Source organism: Oratosquilla oratoria, chromosome 31 (assembly GCF_046742065.1).
Source record: "Oratosquilla oratoria isolate Oo_2021 chromosome 31, ASM4674206v1, whole genome shotgun sequence".
NCBI classification, from domain to species: Eukaryota; Metazoa; Arthropoda; class Malacostraca; order Stomatopoda; family Squillidae; genus Oratosquilla; species Oratosquilla oratoria.
The window spans coordinates 32,115,504-32,136,551 of record NC_134807.1 but is presented as its reverse complement, the minus strand read 5'-3'; the positions used below and the strand labels follow the sequence as shown (position 1 = coordinate 32,136,551).

At 38.0% G+C, this 21,048-nt stretch overlaps 2 protein-coding genes across 4 annotated transcripts in view; one reads left to right on the top strand and one right to left on the bottom strand.

The window, feature by feature from the left end:
* The window catches only part of mRpL15 (mitochondrial ribosomal protein L15), a 34,078-nt gene extending 29,485 nt beyond the window's left edge, over positions 1-4,593 (bottom strand). The window contains exons 1-2 of one of the 2 annotated variants that reach the window (XM_076213451.1): positions 4,473-4,593; positions 1,968-2,215 (exon numbers count right to left, since the gene is read on the bottom strand). In XM_076213451.1, the coding sequence (XP_076069566.1) occupies positions 1,968-2,069 (102 nt within the window). In that variant the 5' untranslated portion in view covers positions 2,070-2,215; positions 4,473-4,593. Of the gene's footprint in view, positions 1-1,967; positions 2,216-4,184; positions 4,319-4,472 lie in introns of those variants that run through there. The other variant, XM_076213452.1, reaches the window with a different exon arrangement.
* Positions 4,594-4,656: 63 nt separating this feature from the next.
* LOC143041501 (serine/threonine-protein kinase 16) lies at positions 4,657-19,493 on the top strand. 2 transcript variants are annotated; one of them, XM_076213449.1, is made up of 9 exons: positions 4,657-4,809; positions 7,626-7,749; positions 8,417-8,510; positions 12,656-12,796; positions 13,020-13,079; positions 14,351-14,495; positions 14,735-14,889; positions 16,663-16,797; positions 18,829-19,493. In XM_076213449.1, the coding sequence occupies exons 2-9, from the start codon at positions 7,637-7,639 to the stop codon at positions 18,943-18,945; spliced, it is 960 nt and encodes a 319-aa protein (XP_076069564.1). In that variant the 5' UTR covers positions 4,657-4,809; positions 7,626-7,636; the 3' UTR covers positions 18,946-19,493. The 2 variants fall into 2 exon arrangements, with proteins under 2 accessions (XP_076069564.1, XP_076069565.1); XM_076213450.1 differs by lacking the exon at positions 4,657-4,809 and adding an exon at positions 5,740-6,148.
* Positions 19,494-21,048: the final 1,555 nt, after the last annotated feature.

Sequence of the window (21,048 nt, the reverse complement as noted above, 5' to 3'; positions counted from 1 at the left end):
GAGGTAGATAAATCTATCAACATGCAAAAATAAAGGCTTTGCAAGCTTCATTCATGGTTAGGATCAAGGAGGGATCCTAAGCTAGGAGGAATCCTATATATTTTTTTTTTCTGTGCTATGGGTACCTGCAAAATATATGTCAGAAATAATCACCTCTGCCACCTGTCTTCAAAACCTCCATACAGGATACTGAATATAAATTCCATGCAGTCACTCTTTTAGAGACTAGTGACATCCCTACAGGCCAAGTCACTCAGCATTCTTCATAACTGGAGACTAATTTCCATTAAAAAACAAAAGCAGATTACTTTTAGCTTCTACTTTCCCTCTATTCTGTCACTCTCTTTGGATCTCTTTTGTATCATCTCTATGACACCACCTCTTCAGTGTAATACTTTCCCCAAGAGTAGTACCATTTTTGGCCAACAAAGTCCTTGTCTTCAGTATCTGTCAACACTCTATCTGGAGGTGCAGTCCCAAGGGGCTGACACTTGGTCTCTAAACCATACCCAAAATCTCTATCAACTTGACTATTTCCTCCACCTTTTCACATGTGGAGAACTGGCAAATTGCAACAGCACCCTTGTTCTATTTATATAAGCCAGTGATACAGAAATGTCTCACACTAATACAACACAGCAAACAGTCTAATGCTTCTTCCCAGAGGGATCTATGAAAAAGCCTGGGGAATGTTAACAGCAGCTGTGAGTTTGAGAGTTTTCAGTCAGTGAAACCAGATATCCATTATTACAAATGTAACACTGGTAAAGATCAACTAATTACAAAGCTTATATGCAATCTCTAATAAACCTCAGTATAACAAAGTCAGGAATAAGTATAGTACTACAAACACATAGACACATAACAAAACAGGAAATACAAGTAGCACAGAAAAAAGATGACAGCTGGAAAAGCACCAGGGTTGGATGACTGTCATATGGAATGTCTAAAAAAGGGTTGAGCAGTTACTGTGGAATGGCTGATGAGATTGTTTAATGTGTTCCTAAACAAAGGATGTGTACTGATGGATTGGAAGACTGCATGTGCAGTGCCACTAGACAAGAGGAAGGGGGACAAGTATGCATATATTAGTTTCAGGAAAGAGATAGATTGAAATAGTTTGGGAGAGTATAGAAGAGGAGAAAGCCGACAGTCAATATGAGTAAAATTAAGGGGATGAGATATACACATTGGGTGGTAGTGGTGATAGAGTGGAGGTGAGTATAGGGTGATTGGCTAGAGGAAGTGGAGAACTATAGGTACTTGGGGTCACATGTAGCAGAGAATAAAGGATTGGAGGTGTAAGTTCATTATGGAGTAAGGGAAACATATGAATGTCTGGGGAGAGTAGAAAAAAATAAAAATGCCATGTGGACATCCTACAATTGATTATGGCTTGTGATATGTAACCTAACCTAACCTGACCTGACCTAACATTCTACAACTGATTATAGCTTGTGGTACACAACCTAACCTGACCTAACCTAGCCTATGTTAGTTAGGGTGGAGAGTTTCCTGTTGATCTGTGTTGGGAGGGAAATTCTACAATTAAGTGTAGCTGGGGTGGAGATTCTACAGTTGATTAGTGGGGTGGGGGATTCTACAATTTACCTGGTTTAGACATATGGAAGGATTGAGTGAAGAGTGAAGGAAGACTAGCAAAGCATGGAAAACAAGTGGATAGTCAACAAGACCAAGAATGAGGTAGAAGAATAGGGTGAAGGGGGCACTGAATGCAGGAGGAATGTCTGTCAAACAAGGATGAGAAAGTGCAAAAGAGATAGAGTAAATGGAGAGTGATTATAAATAGATGAAATGATGTATTATGAAGGAATGTTCTTGAGTGCTCCATATATTCTTGCATAGGTAGGTGTGAAATGGATATAGGATGGGCATGGGATGGGTGCATGCTTTGATTCAGCCATCCCCCTTATAACTAATTTCAAATACTTATATCAAATACTTACTTTCCTTTGAGCACCTGGATTAGGCTTCAGATTTGATAAAGAAATTTGAGGTAATCTTCTCAGCAATGACAGGGCCTTCTCAGTACCTTTCAAGGATGCCATCTTGTATAGATTACACAGCTGGTCTTTTGAATTGTTTCAACTGCTGTTTTAATTCTTAATCTCTTGCTGTTGTTATTTCTTGTTGCACCTTGTTGTAATTATACCTATTATCTCAGCATTTTGTTCCTCAGTCATACATCTTCTTTCTGTGTTGGAAAAATTTCATCAACACTTATTGTAAAGGTTTATTCACATTGTGCAAAGAATTCTTATACTATGTAGAACAATGAATAATGGCTCTATAGCCTTTGAGGCTGTATATCTGCAAGAGAGATCTGAAGCTACAGATTGATGATTCCATGACACAAGCTCACAAGACAAAAAATCACATGACAAGCTCACAAGACAAAAGCTCACACCCTTAATGGAAAAAATAACTAAAGCTCACACTTTTTTATGTTTTCTTTATCAAATTACTTTTGTATGTCATATACATACAAAAGCTCGCATTTTTCATATTTACTTTATCTAATTACTTTTTTATATCATACATACATCAATTAGAGATTGGAAATATTCACTGCAATCTGATGTAGTGGCCCACAACACTAAGAAAGTCCTCCATGGTTATCTCAAACCTAAACATATTAATAGAAGGAAGAAATCTTGTAGAGGATGAGAGAGAAGTTTTGAGATAAGAAATGCAACCACAGTAGTATTTTTCATGCAAGTAAACATAACTAGTAGCTAGGCATGGGTCTACTGAGGACTTCCTTAGTGCTGTGGACCACTGCATCAGATTAGAGTGATTATTTCCAATCTCCACTTGTGTATTTGTACCATCTAATGTATAATAAAAAAGTAATTTAATACAGAAAATATAAAAAGTCTGAGTTTTAGTACATACAATATCAAAAAAGCATTTTAATAAAGAAACTATAGAAAAGTGAACTTTTGTTGTTTTTTCCATTGAGGGTGCGAGTTTTTGTCTTGTGAGATGTTATGGAATCATCAATATGTAGCTTCAGATCTCTTTTCCAGATATATAGTTACTATATATCTGGAACTATATATACTTAGTACTATAATAGTAAGAGTATAGCCTCAAAGTATCCAGCCAAGTCATTCATACAAGATCTTGGTTCTACTATATTATCACACAATCACATTTTTCACTTCTTTCTTTCTTGCACTTGAAAGATATATTTTTTCTATGGAATGGTTGTGATAGGTTATGTTTAATGTAAGAAGCTAGTGGAAAACAAAATTTGGTATTTTTTTAGTTTTGACTATGGGCACAATATAGCAATAGAAAATTAATGATTAATTTTGTAAATTAAAATGTATCAACGTAATATGCAAATTTGTGGGAGGAAATAAAAATAAAAAATACCTTGCTATAAACAAATATGCTAATGAACGAAGTCGGTGGCATTGGATCAGGACACCATCTTGTCGTCAATTGACGGCCTCTGTACTTCTGACAGTACCTCGCCAGGTACATTTTCTTGAAGGAATGTTATGGAGTGGAGATACATGCATTCCTTCAAGCTTCAAGAACTTTGTATACCCCGCAAGCTGAGAGAGTGGTTGAAAAGCCCGTCTACGTCTCTCACGACGACGACGAGGACGAGCCGGATGAAATTTAATTTGCAGGTAATGATTTATTAAATACAGGTTAGGTTAGGTTAGTTTAGTTTAGATTAGATGAATTTATCATCCTTTCATTTCTTTGACGTTAACATCTATCATAACAAACATGGCATACCATTCGTCCGACATGACTTTGTTACTTACGAAATCTGTTTTAGCACCTTTTTTGTTTTTTATTTCCGCTCACAAAATTGCTTATTACGTTGATACATTATAATTTACAAAATTAATAATTAATTTTCTATTGCTCTATTGCGCCCATGGTCGAAACTAAAAATTTACCCAAAATTAAACTATGATCTATCTGTGTACATGTTTACATGATTCAGGATTCTTACCAGTTTTTGTATTGACAAGAAATGCTTGGCAAACCTCCTACCTAGCAGAGAATGCAGAATATTACAGATCAACTACCAATCCAATCATAATCAAAAGAGGTTGGAGATTGTTATCATTGTATAACAAGTACAAGGTCTTCCAGGTACCAATACTAACTTATTCACATAATTATGACATACTCACATCAACCCCAAAATACATCAAAGTTATCACGTATGCAGACGACTTAACAACCCAGCACTGCAACAATTAACACTAAGCTAATCAATGATATGGCATGACGAATTTAACTTTAAGTAAATTAAAAAAAATACATAATGTGGATTTGTTGAATTATTTATTGCATATCCTCGCGTCAATGTTTACCGTATTCTGTACAAATCCTCCTGAGTCATTTAGGCTGAAAATAACACCTGGCACTTCTTGCCTTGTGCGTGACATGCAAAAATAATAAATAACTACTTTACATACGACAGCTAGGAAGCCGACATCGTCTTATTGACTTCGGATAATCCTACAATTGTTTACAATGTATATTGCAGATGTTCTCACGCTTCCGATTTGGGTTGTGGTTCTGTACTCGATTTAAGAAAAGGTATAATGCTGTAAAATACAATTTCAATGATCGTCAGTTGAAAAAAGAAACTCTGAATGAACTAAGATATTATGACATTGTAAACATTATGCACAATTTAAGGATAAAAATATTGCTTTGAGATTAGAAAACATATTTACAAAGAGTTAGCATTTTCTGTTTTTATGACCATGTACGACATGTCACCAATGGTTGTATGCAGGATGTAAGAAGGTACGTTCCGAGCTATTTAATTGGCAATTGATTAAAAAGAAAGATGGTTAGTTTTCTAAGATTTGTAGGTCCACAAATGAAAAGAAAAATAGAGTATGGACAAAGAATATATGCCATATCATATGGTAGTCAAAAGAGTTACGGAAAAATCTCCAATATGGTCCATATCTAATATTGAATCGAAAGAGATGAGCTAGTATTCAGTAATGAGACAGGAATATAATATAGCCTGTGATATTATCAGCAAAGTAGATGATAACAAATAATACCATGAGAGTAAGAAAGTAATTGGGTGTTGGAAAAATGACATAAGATAATAAGATACGGCCATTTCTGCTGAGACTGAAAGACAGTTATGGTGCAATGAGCAAACCACTAAAACAGATCAAGATGAAAAACTAGTATACATTGGTCATTGTTATGATTGTATTAGACCTGACTTAGGTAAAAATAATAGGAAAACAAAAAAGAAATTCAAGACAGAAAAGGGGTATTTGTGACTTTTCATCTCGCTGCATCTTGGCAATTTATAATTATTTGCATCTATTATGACAACTCCAACAACTTTTCTTAGTAACATTTTCCCTGCAAATAATATAAAGGTGAAAAAATCATTCCTGCAACCTTCTTGCTACCTGCCACCTAAGTGCCGTTTCTAACTTTCTGTCACGTGCATGTGCAATGTAGGTTAGGTTAGGAAATGACTTGTCTCTGCTATTGTGACTGTCCCAACCCCCTGACCAAATCCTAGGTTCCACAGGTCCCTCAAGATCATTGTGGTGGAGGTGGAGTATCTAAAAAAATAGTGATATTTGGTGAAAATCAAGGTCACAGTTGTGTGAATCACATTAGGAATAGGGAGGAAAACATATATTTAAAAAAAAAAAAAAAATGGTGGGTGAGATGAAACTTCACAAAAAAAGAAGAAAAAAAGAAGAAAAAAATGATGCCAGGGAAGAAAAGAAAGATAATACAAGAATGGAAAATATTCTTAGAGTTTCTATTAACAATTACTAGAGATCAAAAACAGAAATTACACAAGTAAACACTTGGGGTAACACAAGAATCATGAAGGGCATAGAAATACTCAATAGAGAGGACTTGTTAAACTGGGACAAGAGAAGCACAAGAGGACATGGAAAAAAAAATAAAAAACATAGCTATGGAAGAGATCTGAAGAAAAAAGTTTTCCATATAGAGTGGTAGATACTTGGAACAAACTGGGCAATGAAATAGTGTATGCAGAAACCATTCATGAGTTTAAGAGCAAACTAGACACTGCGAGATACAAAGGCAGGACACCACGAGCGTAGCTCCCCTTCCCACAAAATACAACTAGGTAAATGCAATTGCACTAGGAACAACCACAGATATGCTGTGTTATGGAGCTGTACATTATATGAATATAAAAGGGTACTTTCATCTTACAAGAATAATGCACGATAGTATTATAAAAGGGGCAGACTAAGTCAGAGTGTACAAACGACCCCTAAAAACACTTCATCCAATGTACTAACACCTTAAGGATGAAGTGCCACCATACCTTACTGTTGGGATAAAAACAATAATAGGACAGGTCATCCACAGCAGGGCCAGACAGCTTGAGCTGGTTTACTCCCTCTTCTTCATATGGTGATCCCCCTACTATTCCATTCAAAATGAATTATGGAACATATGAGAAGGATACCCCAATGGGCATTGTCATCCCTTCATCCATTCATATTTTACCTCTATTCACATATCTTTTGTCCTCTTCCCTATATGAGAGGCATTTCATAAGTACTGAAAGCTTCCTTCACCCCATCTGTCCATCTCATTTTTAGTCCTGAAGCTCATTCCATAATCTTGTACTTATCATTCTCTTGTTTCCAGTCTTTCTCAAGCATTTTTTCCCCATGATATTAAATCATCTCAGCAATATTTTATCCAATTCAAGTTTCCTTCCTACCCGTGCTTTCTGCCTCACTTCCACATTTCTCATAATTCAATCTTGTAACACATCATATTTCACTGGCACATTTCACCTCAGTAACATTCTAATGGAAGTGTTGAATTTTTTTTTTTTAGAGTACTTGTATACAACAAATAAGAAGTTTAGGAAATAAGAGGTGGTGGCAAAATATTATTAGAGCTACAGAGAATGTAATGTTAAAATAAAGAAAACTTGTAGCATTGTGATATACTACTTATAGATGTAAGAGTTTATAGCTGCAGGTGTAAGATGATAATGTATAGATGTCATCAGATGATTACACAAGACCTAAAGAAAAAAGTACAATTTCTCAAGTAAAACCACAGAAGGGCTGAATGAATTGTTGCCAGTTAGTAGAGGCTGAAACTTAGATAATTTTAAGAAGAAATGTAATAAATACAAAGAAACAAAGACAAATGGCAAGTAAAAGAAAGAATCAAGAGAGGGAGGGTGGGTAAGGAAACTCTTAAATCTAGAAATTAGAAATAAGAGACAAAAGCAAATACATATGTATCAGCATAACGATGCCTGCATATTGCATTATTCATAGAAGAGTATATTCCAGAGAGTTCAAAATAATCGGTGATCATGTTTTTAAATTATTAGAAGTAGAAAGGGATGTAGTATGACATCCGTAAATCTCATCCAAGTAGGTAAATATGTGCTATATGGTGGCTGTTCTGGCTAATGGCACATGTTTTTATTCTACTTGAGAGATACCCCTCATTCTCACTTGTTAAATTGATTCAGAACTGAAAGTTAATACTGTATGTTTGTTAATAGCGTTAGATGTTCTGTCAAGTGGTTAACTAAAAATCTCTTGAATTCTGTTTATGTTTTATAGGAGCAAGAAGCATGAACACAGCAGGCTTAGCAATTCTCCTCAGGATGGGCAACTGTTTATGCTTCAAAGAATCTTTGAAGATTAATGGTCATCGGTACTATGTGAGACAGCGCTTAGGAGATGGGTAAGTTGTTAGTGTAGTTACTGTTTCAACAACTTTGTTAAAGATGTTCTCTACTCCTAAACATCATAATATTTTTCAACAAGAACCTACTGTGTTGGATAAGAAGAAATGAAATAGATGATATCCATATATTTCGATCATGGACTGTGATCTTCATTTCTTCATTTCATTTCTTCTTATCCAACACAGTGGGCTCTTGTTGAATTTTACGAATGTGTTACGACATTACTATGTAGTTATCACAATATTTCTTCCTTGAGTGACTTATGGGCTAGTCCACTGGTTGTTGTCAGTTCCTGGGGGCTGTGGGCCTCCTGCAAGTGAGATCTGGGGTTATAGATTGATTGATATTGTCTCTTTCTGTTGACATTGTTTTAATACTGGGTGATGACCTGAATAAAGATAGGTTAATGTGATCCTTATGTGTCTTTATTTCCTTTTTTGGGATTTATATCTGATATCAATCAATTTGTGGGTCTCCTGGAAGAGATCTGGGGCAATAGATTGATTGATTGTATGTGGACTTGATTAAGAATGAATATTTTTGGTCTTAAAAGTAACATTTATTATTTAAGTGTATGCTTTTGTAAGGAAGTGGTATGGGTGACTGGGGACAACTTTTGAAATAAATGTTGAAAAATCTGTCATTACTTTTACTGTGTTTCAGGGGATTCAGTGTGGTTGATTTAGTGGAGGATGCAGGAACACATCGTTTGTATGCTCTTAAAAGAATCAAATGTCACTCACAGGAGGATCAAAAGGTAATAGTTTACATCTTGGCAGAGTTAAGATTAAAAGATCAAATAAAACTTGAAACTATTTTTGTATTTAGGTAGTTTATGTAAGATATTGATTGTTATATACAGGAGTCCCTCAAATAACGCGGATTCGAATAACACGGATTCAATCATACGCGGATTTTATTTCAAAACCATCTCAAATGTAGAGAACCGTTTTAAAATTCGCGCCGAGTCGGGCATGCATACGCACACACGCGGCAACATCGCAAACATTTGTGGTGACTGCTTTCTATTTTACCATATACAGTCGATCCTCATATAACGCGGTCATTATGTATACTGGGAACTGCTCAAACAAGGGTGTGGGGCAAGGGGATAGCCGTGGGTGGCTGCCTGCGGTTACGTGTCAACCTCCGGGTACTGATGCAGGAGGGAGGGAGGGGAGTAGGGGGTGGTAGGGGGGTAGCCAACAAGCTTTAGCTTGTCGCTTCCACCACCTGCGCCGTGCTATCGTGAAATTTTACCGCCCTAACCTGTTGAAGTGAAATGGTTCTTTCGTTTGGAACACAACTAATAAATCTGATAATGACTGTGCTTGTCGTGTCTTAATTTCTCTTATGAGGTTCTTGTTGTTACTGGCAGTGGTGGTTTGGGAGATCAAAAACAGACATATACATGCTTACACACGTGTAGACACGCACATGTAGACACGTGTTAGACAACCAGTGTATGTTGTGAATGCGCGTGCGTGTACACACAAATACAAAGACAGACACATGCACGTACATGCTTACTTGTACATGTGAACACAGACACATACACGCACGCACACACACACACCACACACACATACATATGCCACATACACACACATATACATATGCCACATACACACACACACATGTATACGCCACATACACACATATATGTATATACGCCACATACACATATGCATATACGCCACATACACACACATGTACATACACACAAACACATACATACGCCACAAACGCCACATACACGCGCACACACACACACATGCACGCACACACGCACGCACACACACATACATACGGTTCTCAGTATTTAATATGGAAAGTCAGCATACGTGGATTTGGTCATACGCGGTAATTTCAGGAACCTAACCCCTGCGTTATTTGAGGGACTCCTGTAATGTATTTAGTTAAATTTTTATATTTACCTAGTTGTATCTTACGGGAAAGGGAGCTATGCTCATGGTGTCCCGTCTTTGTATCTCTCCATATCTAGTTTGCTCTTAAATTCTTGTATTGTTTTTTGCACTCTGTTCTTTCATCTAATATGCTCCATACATCCACTGCTCTATGGGGAAAGCTGTTCTTTTTCAGGTCTCTTTTTTTTATAATTTTCCTTTTTAAGATTCTTTCCATGTTCTCTTGTGTTTCTCTTATCCCAGTTTAGTAAGTCTTCTCTGTCAAGGACTTCCATGCCTTTCATAATTCTTTAGATGGTCAACAAGTCACCTCTTTCTCTTCTTTGTTCCAGAGTCGGCAACTCCAATTTAATTTTTTTTTCTTCATATGAGAGTTTTGATAGTTCTGGGGCCATCTTCATGGCTGCTATCTAGATTCTCTCAATCTTCTTTATTTTCTTTTTTGTACTGGGTGACCATAGTGTTGCTGCATACTCCAATTTAGGCTTTATCAATGTGACTAGTATTTTCTTTACCATTTCTTCATCCAATTAGGTAAAAGCCACTTTTATTGATCTTAGCAAGTTATAGGTTTCCCCGACAATTTTGTTTATATATTTGTCAGGAGACATATCATTTGTCATGACCACTCCCAGGTCTTTTTCAGATCCCTCTTTCTTCACTTCGTTTTCACCAATTTTTTGTCATCTTGATATCCTTTTTTTACTTTTTTCCAAATTCCATTATGCTACATTTTTTAACATTGAATTCCACTTCCTACTTCTGACTCCATTCCCAAACCCTGTTCAGATCTCTCTGTAGTGAGTCACAGTCTATTTCAGTACTCACTTTCTTTAACAATTTTGCATCATCTGTAAAGAAGCTTATGTAACCTTCCACACCCTCATCCATGTCATTCACATAAATGGCAAACATTATTGGTGCCAACACTGATCCTTGTGGGACTCCACTAATTACCTCTTCCCAAGTAGAAGTCTTATCTCATAGGACTCGCTCATTTTTCTTCCCTGCTAAAAGTCCTCCATCCATTTCAGTAGTTTACCTTGTACCCCTCTTATGGTTTCCAGTTTTCATAATAGTTTTTGTAAGGGACTTTATCAAAAGCTTTTTGTAGATCTAGGAAAGTGCAGTTGGCCCATCCATCCCTTTCTTGTATTATATCTAGTAGTCTTGAGTAAAAGTAGATCAAATTAGTGGTATTGTTTTCTTCTCAGATGAGAGGGAGGGTGGGAGGGGTGTGGAGTGTATTTAGGGATGAAATGGGTGGGAGTGTTTTTATGCCTTTCCCTTTTTGGCTACCTCCCTTGAAAGGGGAAAAAAGCCTTGGTATATGTATGTATGTATGTATGTTATCTTCCAGATGTTTTATCCATATACTTTTTATAACTTTTTCACAGATTTTAGCTACTGTGCTTGTAAGGGAAACCGGTTTGTAATTTGTTAGGTCTTCCTTATTTCCTCCTTTATAAATTGGAATATCAGCATTTTTCCAGTCTTGTGGCATATTTTCTTCTTTGAGCAAGCAACTCATTATGTTGTATATTTTGTCTGCTAGTACTTCTTTACATTCTTTTAATATCCAGTTTGCTATTCCATCCATGTGATTTCCTGACATTGAGGTTTGTTATTTGATCCATTATTTTTTTGTGTGTTACTTTTATTTCCTTCATGAGAGGGGGATTTCACTTTTTTTCCTTCATTGCAATGTTGTATTTTTTCTCTAGTGAAAACTGACTAAGTGTTTGCACATAACTTCAACCATTTTGATATCTTCTATGTATTCTGTGTTCCCTTGGCATAGTTTTATTATTTCCTATTTGTTTCGTAGTTTCCCATTTACATATCTGTAGAATAGCTTTGGCTGATCCTTACATTTTTCTGTTATGTCTTTCTCATAGTTACATTTTTCTTCCCTGTGTATTTTTACATATTTGTTCCTTTGATTAACATATAATTGCCACTTTCTAGGTTTCCTGTCTTTTTTCCATCTCCTCCAAGCTTTGTCTCTTCTATCTTTTGTTTCACTGCACCTTCTATTAAACCAACACCTAATGTACATCTTTTCTTGTTTTTGCTGTGGTACATGTTTATCCTCTCCTTCTTTATAGATCTTTATCAGAATAATACATTTTTCTTCCACTTGTGTTTCTTCTTTGTAGAATTTTTCCCAGTTGTGTTTACAGTTGTTTGCATCACTTCAGTTCTTGAAACATGTACAATCAATCAATGTGTTAAGTTGATGAGTGGATGCAAAGAGGGGTTTCCATATAGTGAAATGGTGGGGGGAAACATGCTTGGTCTTGTGACAGATGAGATATGGTTTATTGCAATGTGTTTGACCCATGCACTGTAGTGGGATGCAGGCAACCCTTCATCCTGAAGATATAATGATGATATGGTTTAACGTCACAAACTCCCCCCTATCGGGAGGCTAGGATGGTGCCCCTCACAGAGGGCTTTGTAGCATGGAATTTAATGAACCATGCCCTTGGTTCAACTTCGCTGATGGCAAGATTCGAACTGTCCTCACCTCGACCTTCACCACAAGAAACGACACCCTAACCCGCTCAGTCAGCGAGCTTCCAGATACTGGGGTAAAAAATGGAGTGTAAGTTGGTCTTTTGGTGTGAGTATATGAGAGTGGGTTAGAGTGTCACTACTTCCAATGGAGGTTGAGGTGACTGCAGTTTGATCTTTGCCTTAGGTGAGTTGGACTAAAGGCATGGTTCATTAGATTCCACATTACAAAGTCTTCTGTAAGGAGCATCATCCTAGCCTCCTGATAAGGGGAAGTTTGTCACATTAAGTCGAATTAGTTATCTGCTTTGACTTGGCCACTTCCCTTAGAAGTTGATTGAAGCCATTGTACATGATAGCTTTTTCTCATGTTATAATATATTCACTTCTTGCTGTGTTTGTTTCACTATATTTTTTCTATCTCTTTTGAGAAGTCTTTTTTTTTTCCATCCAACAGATTGCACTAGCTGAAGTTGAGTACCACAAAGAGTTCAATCATCCTAACATTGCGGAGTGTATTGACTCTGACCTTGTGGGAGTTCCTGATATGGTTGGTAATAGAACTTCAGAAGTTCTTCTCTTGCTTCCATATTGCCAGGTTAGTAACAAAAAAGCATATTTGTTTACAAGTGTTTATTGTATGTTTATATGTACCTTTTTAATATGTGCTTTTTTGTTTATATTAAGGTAGCATTCATGTATTAGAAAGTGTTGGGTGGGTGCTTTGTCTGGCTACCTCCGTGGGGAAGAGACTTTTGGTAGGTTATACATACATACATGGAAGGTGTTAAATGGTATGTCATGATGTATTCTATTTGCAGCGTGGGACTCTCCATGATGAATTGGTCAGAAGAAGCAAAACAGTATCTTATCTAGACCAGGTGAGTTCTGTTACCTATTCAGTCATTTTTCTACAGTAATGTACTCAGTAAAGTTTATGTTGGTTGGTGGAAGACAGTTTTATTCAGGTTAGCTAGTCTTTCTTCACTTATTCTTTCCATGTATCCAAACCATCCCGGTATCTTTTGATCAGCCCTATCTGCTAGCTCTTTTTACCACTGATCTCTGCCTCATTTCCATATTTCTTACTTTCCATCCTCATAGACCTCACCATATCTCTTGAATATTCATCTGTGCACATTTAGGCTCATCCTTTTATTACCTCTTTCAAATTCCAAGTTGCTGGTCCTTAGTGCTGTGGACACAACTGTTCCCTTGTAATCTTTTCTTTGTGTGTATCACCAGGTACCCATTTTTCATGACACTTCATTACCCTCAGACATTAAATTGCCTCCCTTACTCGGTAATTTAATTCATCTCCACCCCTACTTCCCTATTCTATGGTCTGTGGAGAGTAGGAGATGGAACCTAACAAGCATTGCTCCTTTCTTGTGTACTACAAATAGATTAATACATACATGTGTACAAGAAACTAAAAAAGGATAGTTACAGAAGAGACTCTGAAAAGGAACAGCTTCCCACATAGAGTGATAGATACTTGGAACAAATTAGACAACGAAACAGTGTGTGCAAACACTATTCAAGATTTTAAGAAAAAACTTGATGCTGAGAGATACAAAGACGGGTCACCAGGAGCATAGCTCTCTTCCCGTATAATACAACTAGGTAAATATACATATACCAAAGGCTTTCTTCCCCTTGCAAGGGAGTTAGCTAAGGGCAAAAGGCATAAATCCACTTCCACTCATTTCATCTCCACATACATACATATACCAAAGGCTCCCCCTACATGGGGGGTAGCCACAAAGAAAAAGCCATAGAAACCACTTCCATCCATTCCACTTCCTATATATTCCACTCCCCTCCACCCTCCTCCCTCCCTCTTATCTTGGCACCTCCTGGATGACAGGTCATCCCTGCATCCTGTCCACTGCCCTGGGTCAGAAGCAGTGTCGCAAGACACAGTGCATCCACAGCAAGGCTGCTCATCTCCACATACATAGATAAATACAGTTAGGTAGATACATGTGACCCCAGTTACTGAATGCTTTCCACTTCCTCCAATCTCTCATCATTTGAATTCATGATTGCCTTTAATTGTATCTATTCACCAATTTTCATTGGATGATCTTGATATGGAAACATGTTCTTCTTTAATAGAACTTGCGTTTTTTTCTTTGGTTTTGTACAGCTAATGGTTTTGTCCATATTTCGTGGTGTGTGTGAAGGTGTAAGACATATGCACAATCACAAGCCTCAAGCTTTAGCTCACCGGGACATCAAGACTGCAAATATCCTTCTCAAGAATGATTTTAGTCCTCTGCTTATGGATCTTGGTAGGTGATTCTTGGTATACACTTTATATTGAATGAGTGTAGAAAGCTTGCGTTAACTCTCATGAAAAATATAATTTTGTCATACAAGTGTACATAACATTAATAATGATAATTGTTGTTTCAAGTTTCACTGAGTGGAAAATTAAATATATATATATGTATATGATTGAGTTATTTGTAATTTACCATATTTCACTCCCATTAATCTTGGAAACTATTTTATATTTGAAAATGAACAGGTTCTACAAGTCCAGCAAAAGTAGAGGTTAGTGGGAGCAGTGAGGCAAGGAAATTGCAAGATGAAGCAGCAGAACGAAGCTCAATGCCCTACAGAGCCCCAGAACTCTTCAATGTTGACTCCTTCTGTAAAGTAGATCAGAGAACAGATGTTTGGGTGAGTAAACATGACTAGATTGTATTTCTAGACACTTTTTTTTTTCATAAGTAAAGAAGTGGAGAAGAGAATTTTTTGGCAGATAACCAATGTGGATACTCGCTGGGCAAGCAGGTTTGTTCATTGCTACTTGTAGCAGAGGCAAAGGTGATGGCAGTTTGAATCCAGATGTCAGCAAGTTGGACCAAGGGCAGGGTTTGTTAAATTCCATGCTGCAAAGTCCTCTGCAGGGGGCACTCTGCAAGCCTCCTGATAGGGGGAGTTTGCAACATTAAACCAGATCATAATCATCATCATCACTCAGTGTCCTACAAGAAAGATGAAATGAGTGGACTGTGTATACTTAGATCTTGAGAAAGCTCTCATAAATTATTTCACATATGAGTAACATGGAAATTGGAATATTTAGGATGACTTAAAAGAAGTCTGCTGGAATGGATAGAAGGCATCCTGAAGGAGAGATTCTTGGGGATGTTTGTGAAGGATAGGATGTTAGATAGTAGGGAATTGGTGGGGTTCCACAGGGCTTGGTGTTGGCACCTGTAATGATGGGGTGGATAGAATAGTTAGCTACACCCATGTATTTGCTGATGGAATCCCATAAAGATCTGTTCTCTCACTCACTCAATTCAATTTTATCTGGATGACATTCCAGCACCTACTCCAGGTGAGAGACCAGGATACAAATCACAAATTGCTTTTATGCAGATGACGTTACAGTCACAAATACATACCACAAGCATAACATAGCCACTACAAACCTGCAGACATCAATATACAGATTTGAGAAGTGGCTGATCACTAACAGAATGAAGCCAGCAGTAGCCAAGTTCACAGTCACTATTCTCACAAGTGACAATTGTGAACACTGTTGAAGCACTGACCAGCATATGCATCCCACACATACACCAGGCAAAGATGCTTTGCATCTCATCTAGTATCTCATGAACATTTGCACCAAATGTAACCATCATTACACACACAACACAGTACTTAAAGTCTGCCAACACAAGCTAGGCAACACAATAGATAACACAAGTCCACTGTGCTAGGCTGTCTTACATATGATCACATTTTTACAGACTGTTCAACACAGATAATATAGACATAACCATATCATGTCTAGGGTTGAGGCCTTCTGGTAGCAGTTCAAGAGGGTGGTCAGTTTCCTTTATAATTCCAAAGTTATAACTCACTGACATCAAGTGCTATCCAACAACAATAACAACAACTTACTTTTCACCTGTGTAGAGCTGATGGCCAGGGGTGGTTGCTGCTGTTTGGCCCCTAACTCTTGGGGTTGGGGGGTGGTCCCACGACGTAGACGCTGCAGCTCCAGGACACACTGCTGCATGCCAGACCCCCTGATATCCACCCTTCTGAATCCTCTCTCCCACGAAAGGACAGTCCACTTGGCCAGACTGCGGTGCGGCCACCACCCAGCACTTCTAAGCTACCAGAAGAGGCTGGATGACCGCATTGTGAACAGCTGCCCAGGATGTAACACTTCACCCCATACCATACAACACATAATGGAAGACTGCATTATACACAGTCATGCACGCAAACAACACAACATACACTCTATAAAGGATTTGTGGGAAAACCCAGTTTCGGCTGTAGCATTCCTTGGGGAGACGGGACTGCTCGGACAGACAGTCTAGGGAACGACAACAACAACAACAACAACTTACTTTTCATCATATGGGCAACATATGAAATCATTGTTATACTGTCTTTAGGATACTTTTCTACAGTAAGTGTTTTTTGCAGTCTCTTGGATGTCTCCTGTATGCACTGTGTTTCTTCAAGAGCCCATTTGATGAGGTCTATGAAAAGGGTGATAGTGTAGCCCTGGCAGTGCAAAGTGAAAACTTGAAAATTCCCGAGGAGCATCCATTCTCAGAGGTATGTGTAACATTGTAAATTCACTGAAGAAGTAATCAGTGATGCAGACCTGCAGTTGATAGTCCTAGAGGACAGTTTGTCATTGAAAATTTACTCTACTATCCACTACCCTCTTTTTTTCTTCTGCTCCTACCCTTTTGCCTCGTACCACGTACCAGTTTTGCAAACTTAAAACCACTTCCCCCCTCCTTCTCTTTCATTACATTTCAAAAATTCACTTTGTATTCATTCTCTTTCTCCTTGTCTGCTCTCAGCTAGGTGATGATAAACCATTTTGTTCACTTCCAAGTTGTTTGCATCTTTGTACTAATTCTGGAGAAGAAACTACTTTAAACTTCAAAAATGCAACACCAGATTGCCCATCAATTCACCACCACCCTGAGGGGTTATAACCTCTCTTCCTGTTCCCATATGTGCTCTTTTCAATAGAATCTACAGCATCCCACTTATCCTACATTAAATTTGTCATACCACCCACTTGTTACTTATTCCACTTTTCCTTTTATTTCAAGCTGGACAAACATTTAGCTTCTCTTCCTTGAAAATTATATATGTATGTATGTATATATATATATATATATATATATATATATATATATAATATATATATATATATATATATATATATATATATATATATATATATATAATGAGAAATAGACATCTGGGAATGGATGCTAAGAGGAGGTTATATGAAGGAGTGATTGTGCCAACAGCAATGTACGGGGCAGAAACATGGAACATGAAAGAGGAAGAGAGAAGGAGTTTGAATGTGTTTGAGATGAAATGTCTGAGAAGTATGATAGGGGTTACTAGGCTAGATAGAGTGAGAAATGAGGAGGTGAGGAGGAGAACAGGGGTGGAAAGGGAGCTGGGAGATAGGGTTGATGAAAGAGTATTAGGATGGTTTGGACACATGGAAAGAATGAGTGAAGAAAGATTAGTAAAAGAAGTGTGGAAGGCGGAGGTGGAAGGAGTGAATATGAGGGGGCGTCCTAGGATGAGATGGATGGATGGGGTGAAAGGGGCTTTACAAAAGAGAGGAATGTCTGTGGAGGAAGGACGGGAGAGGACAGAAGATAGGGGTGAATGGAGAAGGGTTGTGTATAGATGAGGCTGTGATGCATGAGGGGGAGTGGGTGGGGGATGGGGGATAAGGAAGTATGTATGAAAAAAATTTGACGCAGCCCGAAGGGATTTCTCCCCGTCTTCTCCTTTTCTGCATGAGGGGATGGAGAGGGGGGGTCGCCGAATTTATGAAGCGGCCTTGCTGTGGATGTGCTGTGTCTTGCGACACTGCTTCTGACCCAGGGCAGTGGACAGGATGCAGGGATGACCCGTCATCCAGGAGGTGCCAAGATAGGAGGGTGGAGGGGAGTGGAATATATGGGAAATGAAATGGGGGGGGGGAGTGATTTCTATGCCTTTTTCTTTCTGGCTACTCCCTGTGTAAGGGGGAAAAAGCCTATATGTATGTATATATATATATATATATATATATATATATATACACACATACATACATACATATACCAAGGCTTTTTCCCCCTTACAAGGGAGGTAGCCAAAAAGGAAAAGGCATAAAATCATTACCACCCATTCCATCCCTGAATACACTCCACACCCCTCCACCCTCCCTCTTATCTTAGCACCTCCTGGATGACGGGTCATCCCTGCACCTTGTCCACTGCCCTGGGCCAGAAGCAGTGTTGCAAGACACAGCACATCCACAGCAAGGCCGCTTCATTAAATCGGCGACCCCCCTTTCTGTCCCCCCATGCATAAAAGGACATACATACACACACTGTTTGGTCATCTGCTTTTTTGTTTCATGATTATATTAGAAATGTCCTGCTATGCAAATTTGAGTTTCTTCATAAAGTTGTTGCCCATTTTCTGATTATTATACTTCACTTCTAGTTCTGTCATCCCCCCCCACCACCAGACCTGTGCACCTTCTTTTGCTCCCTCCTATTTTACTTTTTAATCCTTCTATTGTAATTTTAAATACTATATCCTCTTGTGTTACAGGAACTAATTACACTGATCAAGAGCATGATGAAAGTCAACTTTGAAGAACGACCATATGTTGATTGGGTAATTGAACAAACGGATGCTCTTATCAACAAAAGCTCAGGATCTTTGTAGGCCTAAGGCCTCCAGTCATGCATACTTTTCCTCACACAGGATCTCAAGACAAATACAAAGCAAAAATTTTTGTTACTTGATCAAAAATATTTTGCAGTGTTTTGTAAGAATATTTGTATGATATGAGAAAAATCTATGCACTGAATTTTATTTATTGAACTGTATTCCTACATACATACATATTCCTAACTTGCATTAATCATGACATATATTGGAAATTTAAAGTTCATTCCTGTTTGTTGGCATGGCTGTAATAGGTTGTGGAAACTTCTATAATTTTTGAGTTGAACATAAACAAGCCAAGTTGTAAATTCAAGTATTCAGTATTCTTGTAATAATATAATTGTTACTTATGTTGATGCATTCCATAAGTATTATATGCATTCCAATTCTCACTTAACTTCATTCAGTGCAAATATAGTTTAGTACTTGTATATTGCATTTTTATGGTAATTCTAAATAAAGAACATAGTGTAGATAAGTGAATATATGCAAATTGATAATATATATACATAGATATGATATTAAATTTTGTTTTTTATACTTTGTATTGTGGTTTGATTTCTTTCATGAATAGAAAGGGATTACCCAAATTAAAACACACACCCATGTTATACATAGATAACCCTTTACTGCAAGAAGACTCCATTAAGCTGAATAAAATTGTCTGGCATTGTGTAGAATACATATACCAAAGACTTTTTCCCCCTTACAAGGGAGGTAGCCAAAAAGAAAAAGGCATAAAAACCATTCCCACCCATTCCATCCCTAAATACACTCCACTCCCCTCCACCCTCTACCCTCCCTTTTATCTTGGCACCTCCTGGATGATGGGTCATCCCTGCATCTTGTCCACTGCCCTGGGTCAGAGGCAGCATACTTGTTGCAAGACACAGCACATCCACAGCAAGGCCACTTCATTAAATAGGTGACCCCCCCCCCCTCTCCGTCCCCTCATGCAGAAAGGAGAAGACGGGAAGAAATCCCTTTTGGGCTGCATCATATTTTTCTCACACATACGACCTCACCCCCCCATCCCCCCATCCATTTCACCTCATGCATCACAACATCATCCATACACAACCATTCTCCATTCACCCATTCACCTCCATTCACCATTGTATAGAATAAAATCCTTTAATGATTGGTTAGTTGTTTCAGACATTGGCCTGGATACAAAAATCATTAAATGTGTCTGGTTCAGTACTAAATGCTACAAAGAGTTAATCAAGATAGTTTACTTGAATTGTTTAAAACTTTACTGCAGGAGAGTCCCTCTAATATAATTCTGGCTTAAGTCTGTGTGCTAAATTGAATACTAAATACACGAAATTGAATAATAAATACAGGAAAGTGAATACTAAATACAGGAAAGGGTTGAGATATTGTAGTAGTCTTGCATTAGTTGTACTAACCTTTACCACAAAGGGGTTCCTTAAAGCTGAAAACACTGAACTCTATATGCTCCTTCAGCCTAAAAATCTTGTATGAAGGAAGCCTCCTTCCCTGGAGATCCAATGATCTCTGACATCACTAAAGCCGCATCCACACTTGATGCATTTCCACGTATCTTATCATCTTTGCATACCACCTAGTGATATGATATGGTGCAACAGGGTATTGTAGCCACTTGTTGTGTATCCACCTGCTGTATACTGATACGCAACAAGTGGGTACAATACCCTGTTGAACTGTATCGTATCACTAGGTGGTATGCAAAGATGATACGATACGTGGAAATGGGTACAATACCCTGTTGCACTGTATCGTATCACTAGGTGGTACACAAAGATGATACGATATGTGGAAATGCAACAAGTGTGGACGGGGCTTAAGATATCTCAATTGCATCAAGAGTATCCCACCAATTCAATCTCCAACACTAGTAAAGACTCCAAACCATCAGTAATTAAACAAATGTCTATACTAGTCATCCTCATGGGAAACGAATGGCATATCTGTTATACACACTGGAAATAACAAGCAAAGTTCCTCCCATAGTGATGTGCACCTGAGCCCCTTGGCTACTTCATCCAATACATCCATGCCTCACCTTAACCACCCTAATATAAACCAAATGGCACCTAAAGGCATCCAACAGGA

What these genes read in the sequence shown, in the direction of transcription:
- LOC143041501 (XM_076213449.1), top strand. Translation starts at nt 7,637, where the DNA reads ATGAACACAGCAGGCTTAGCAATTCTCCTCAGGATGGGCAACTGTTTA. An exon ending in TCTTGCTTCCATATTGCCAG is followed by an intron (nt 12,797 to 13,019) that starts GTTAGTAACAAA and finishes TTCTATTTGCAG; the next exon opens with CGTGGGACTCTCCATGATGA. An exon ending in AGGAGCATCCATTCTCAGAG is followed by an intron (nt 16,798 to 18,828) that starts GTATGTGTAACA and finishes CTTGTGTTACAG; the next exon opens with GAACTAATTACACTGATCAA.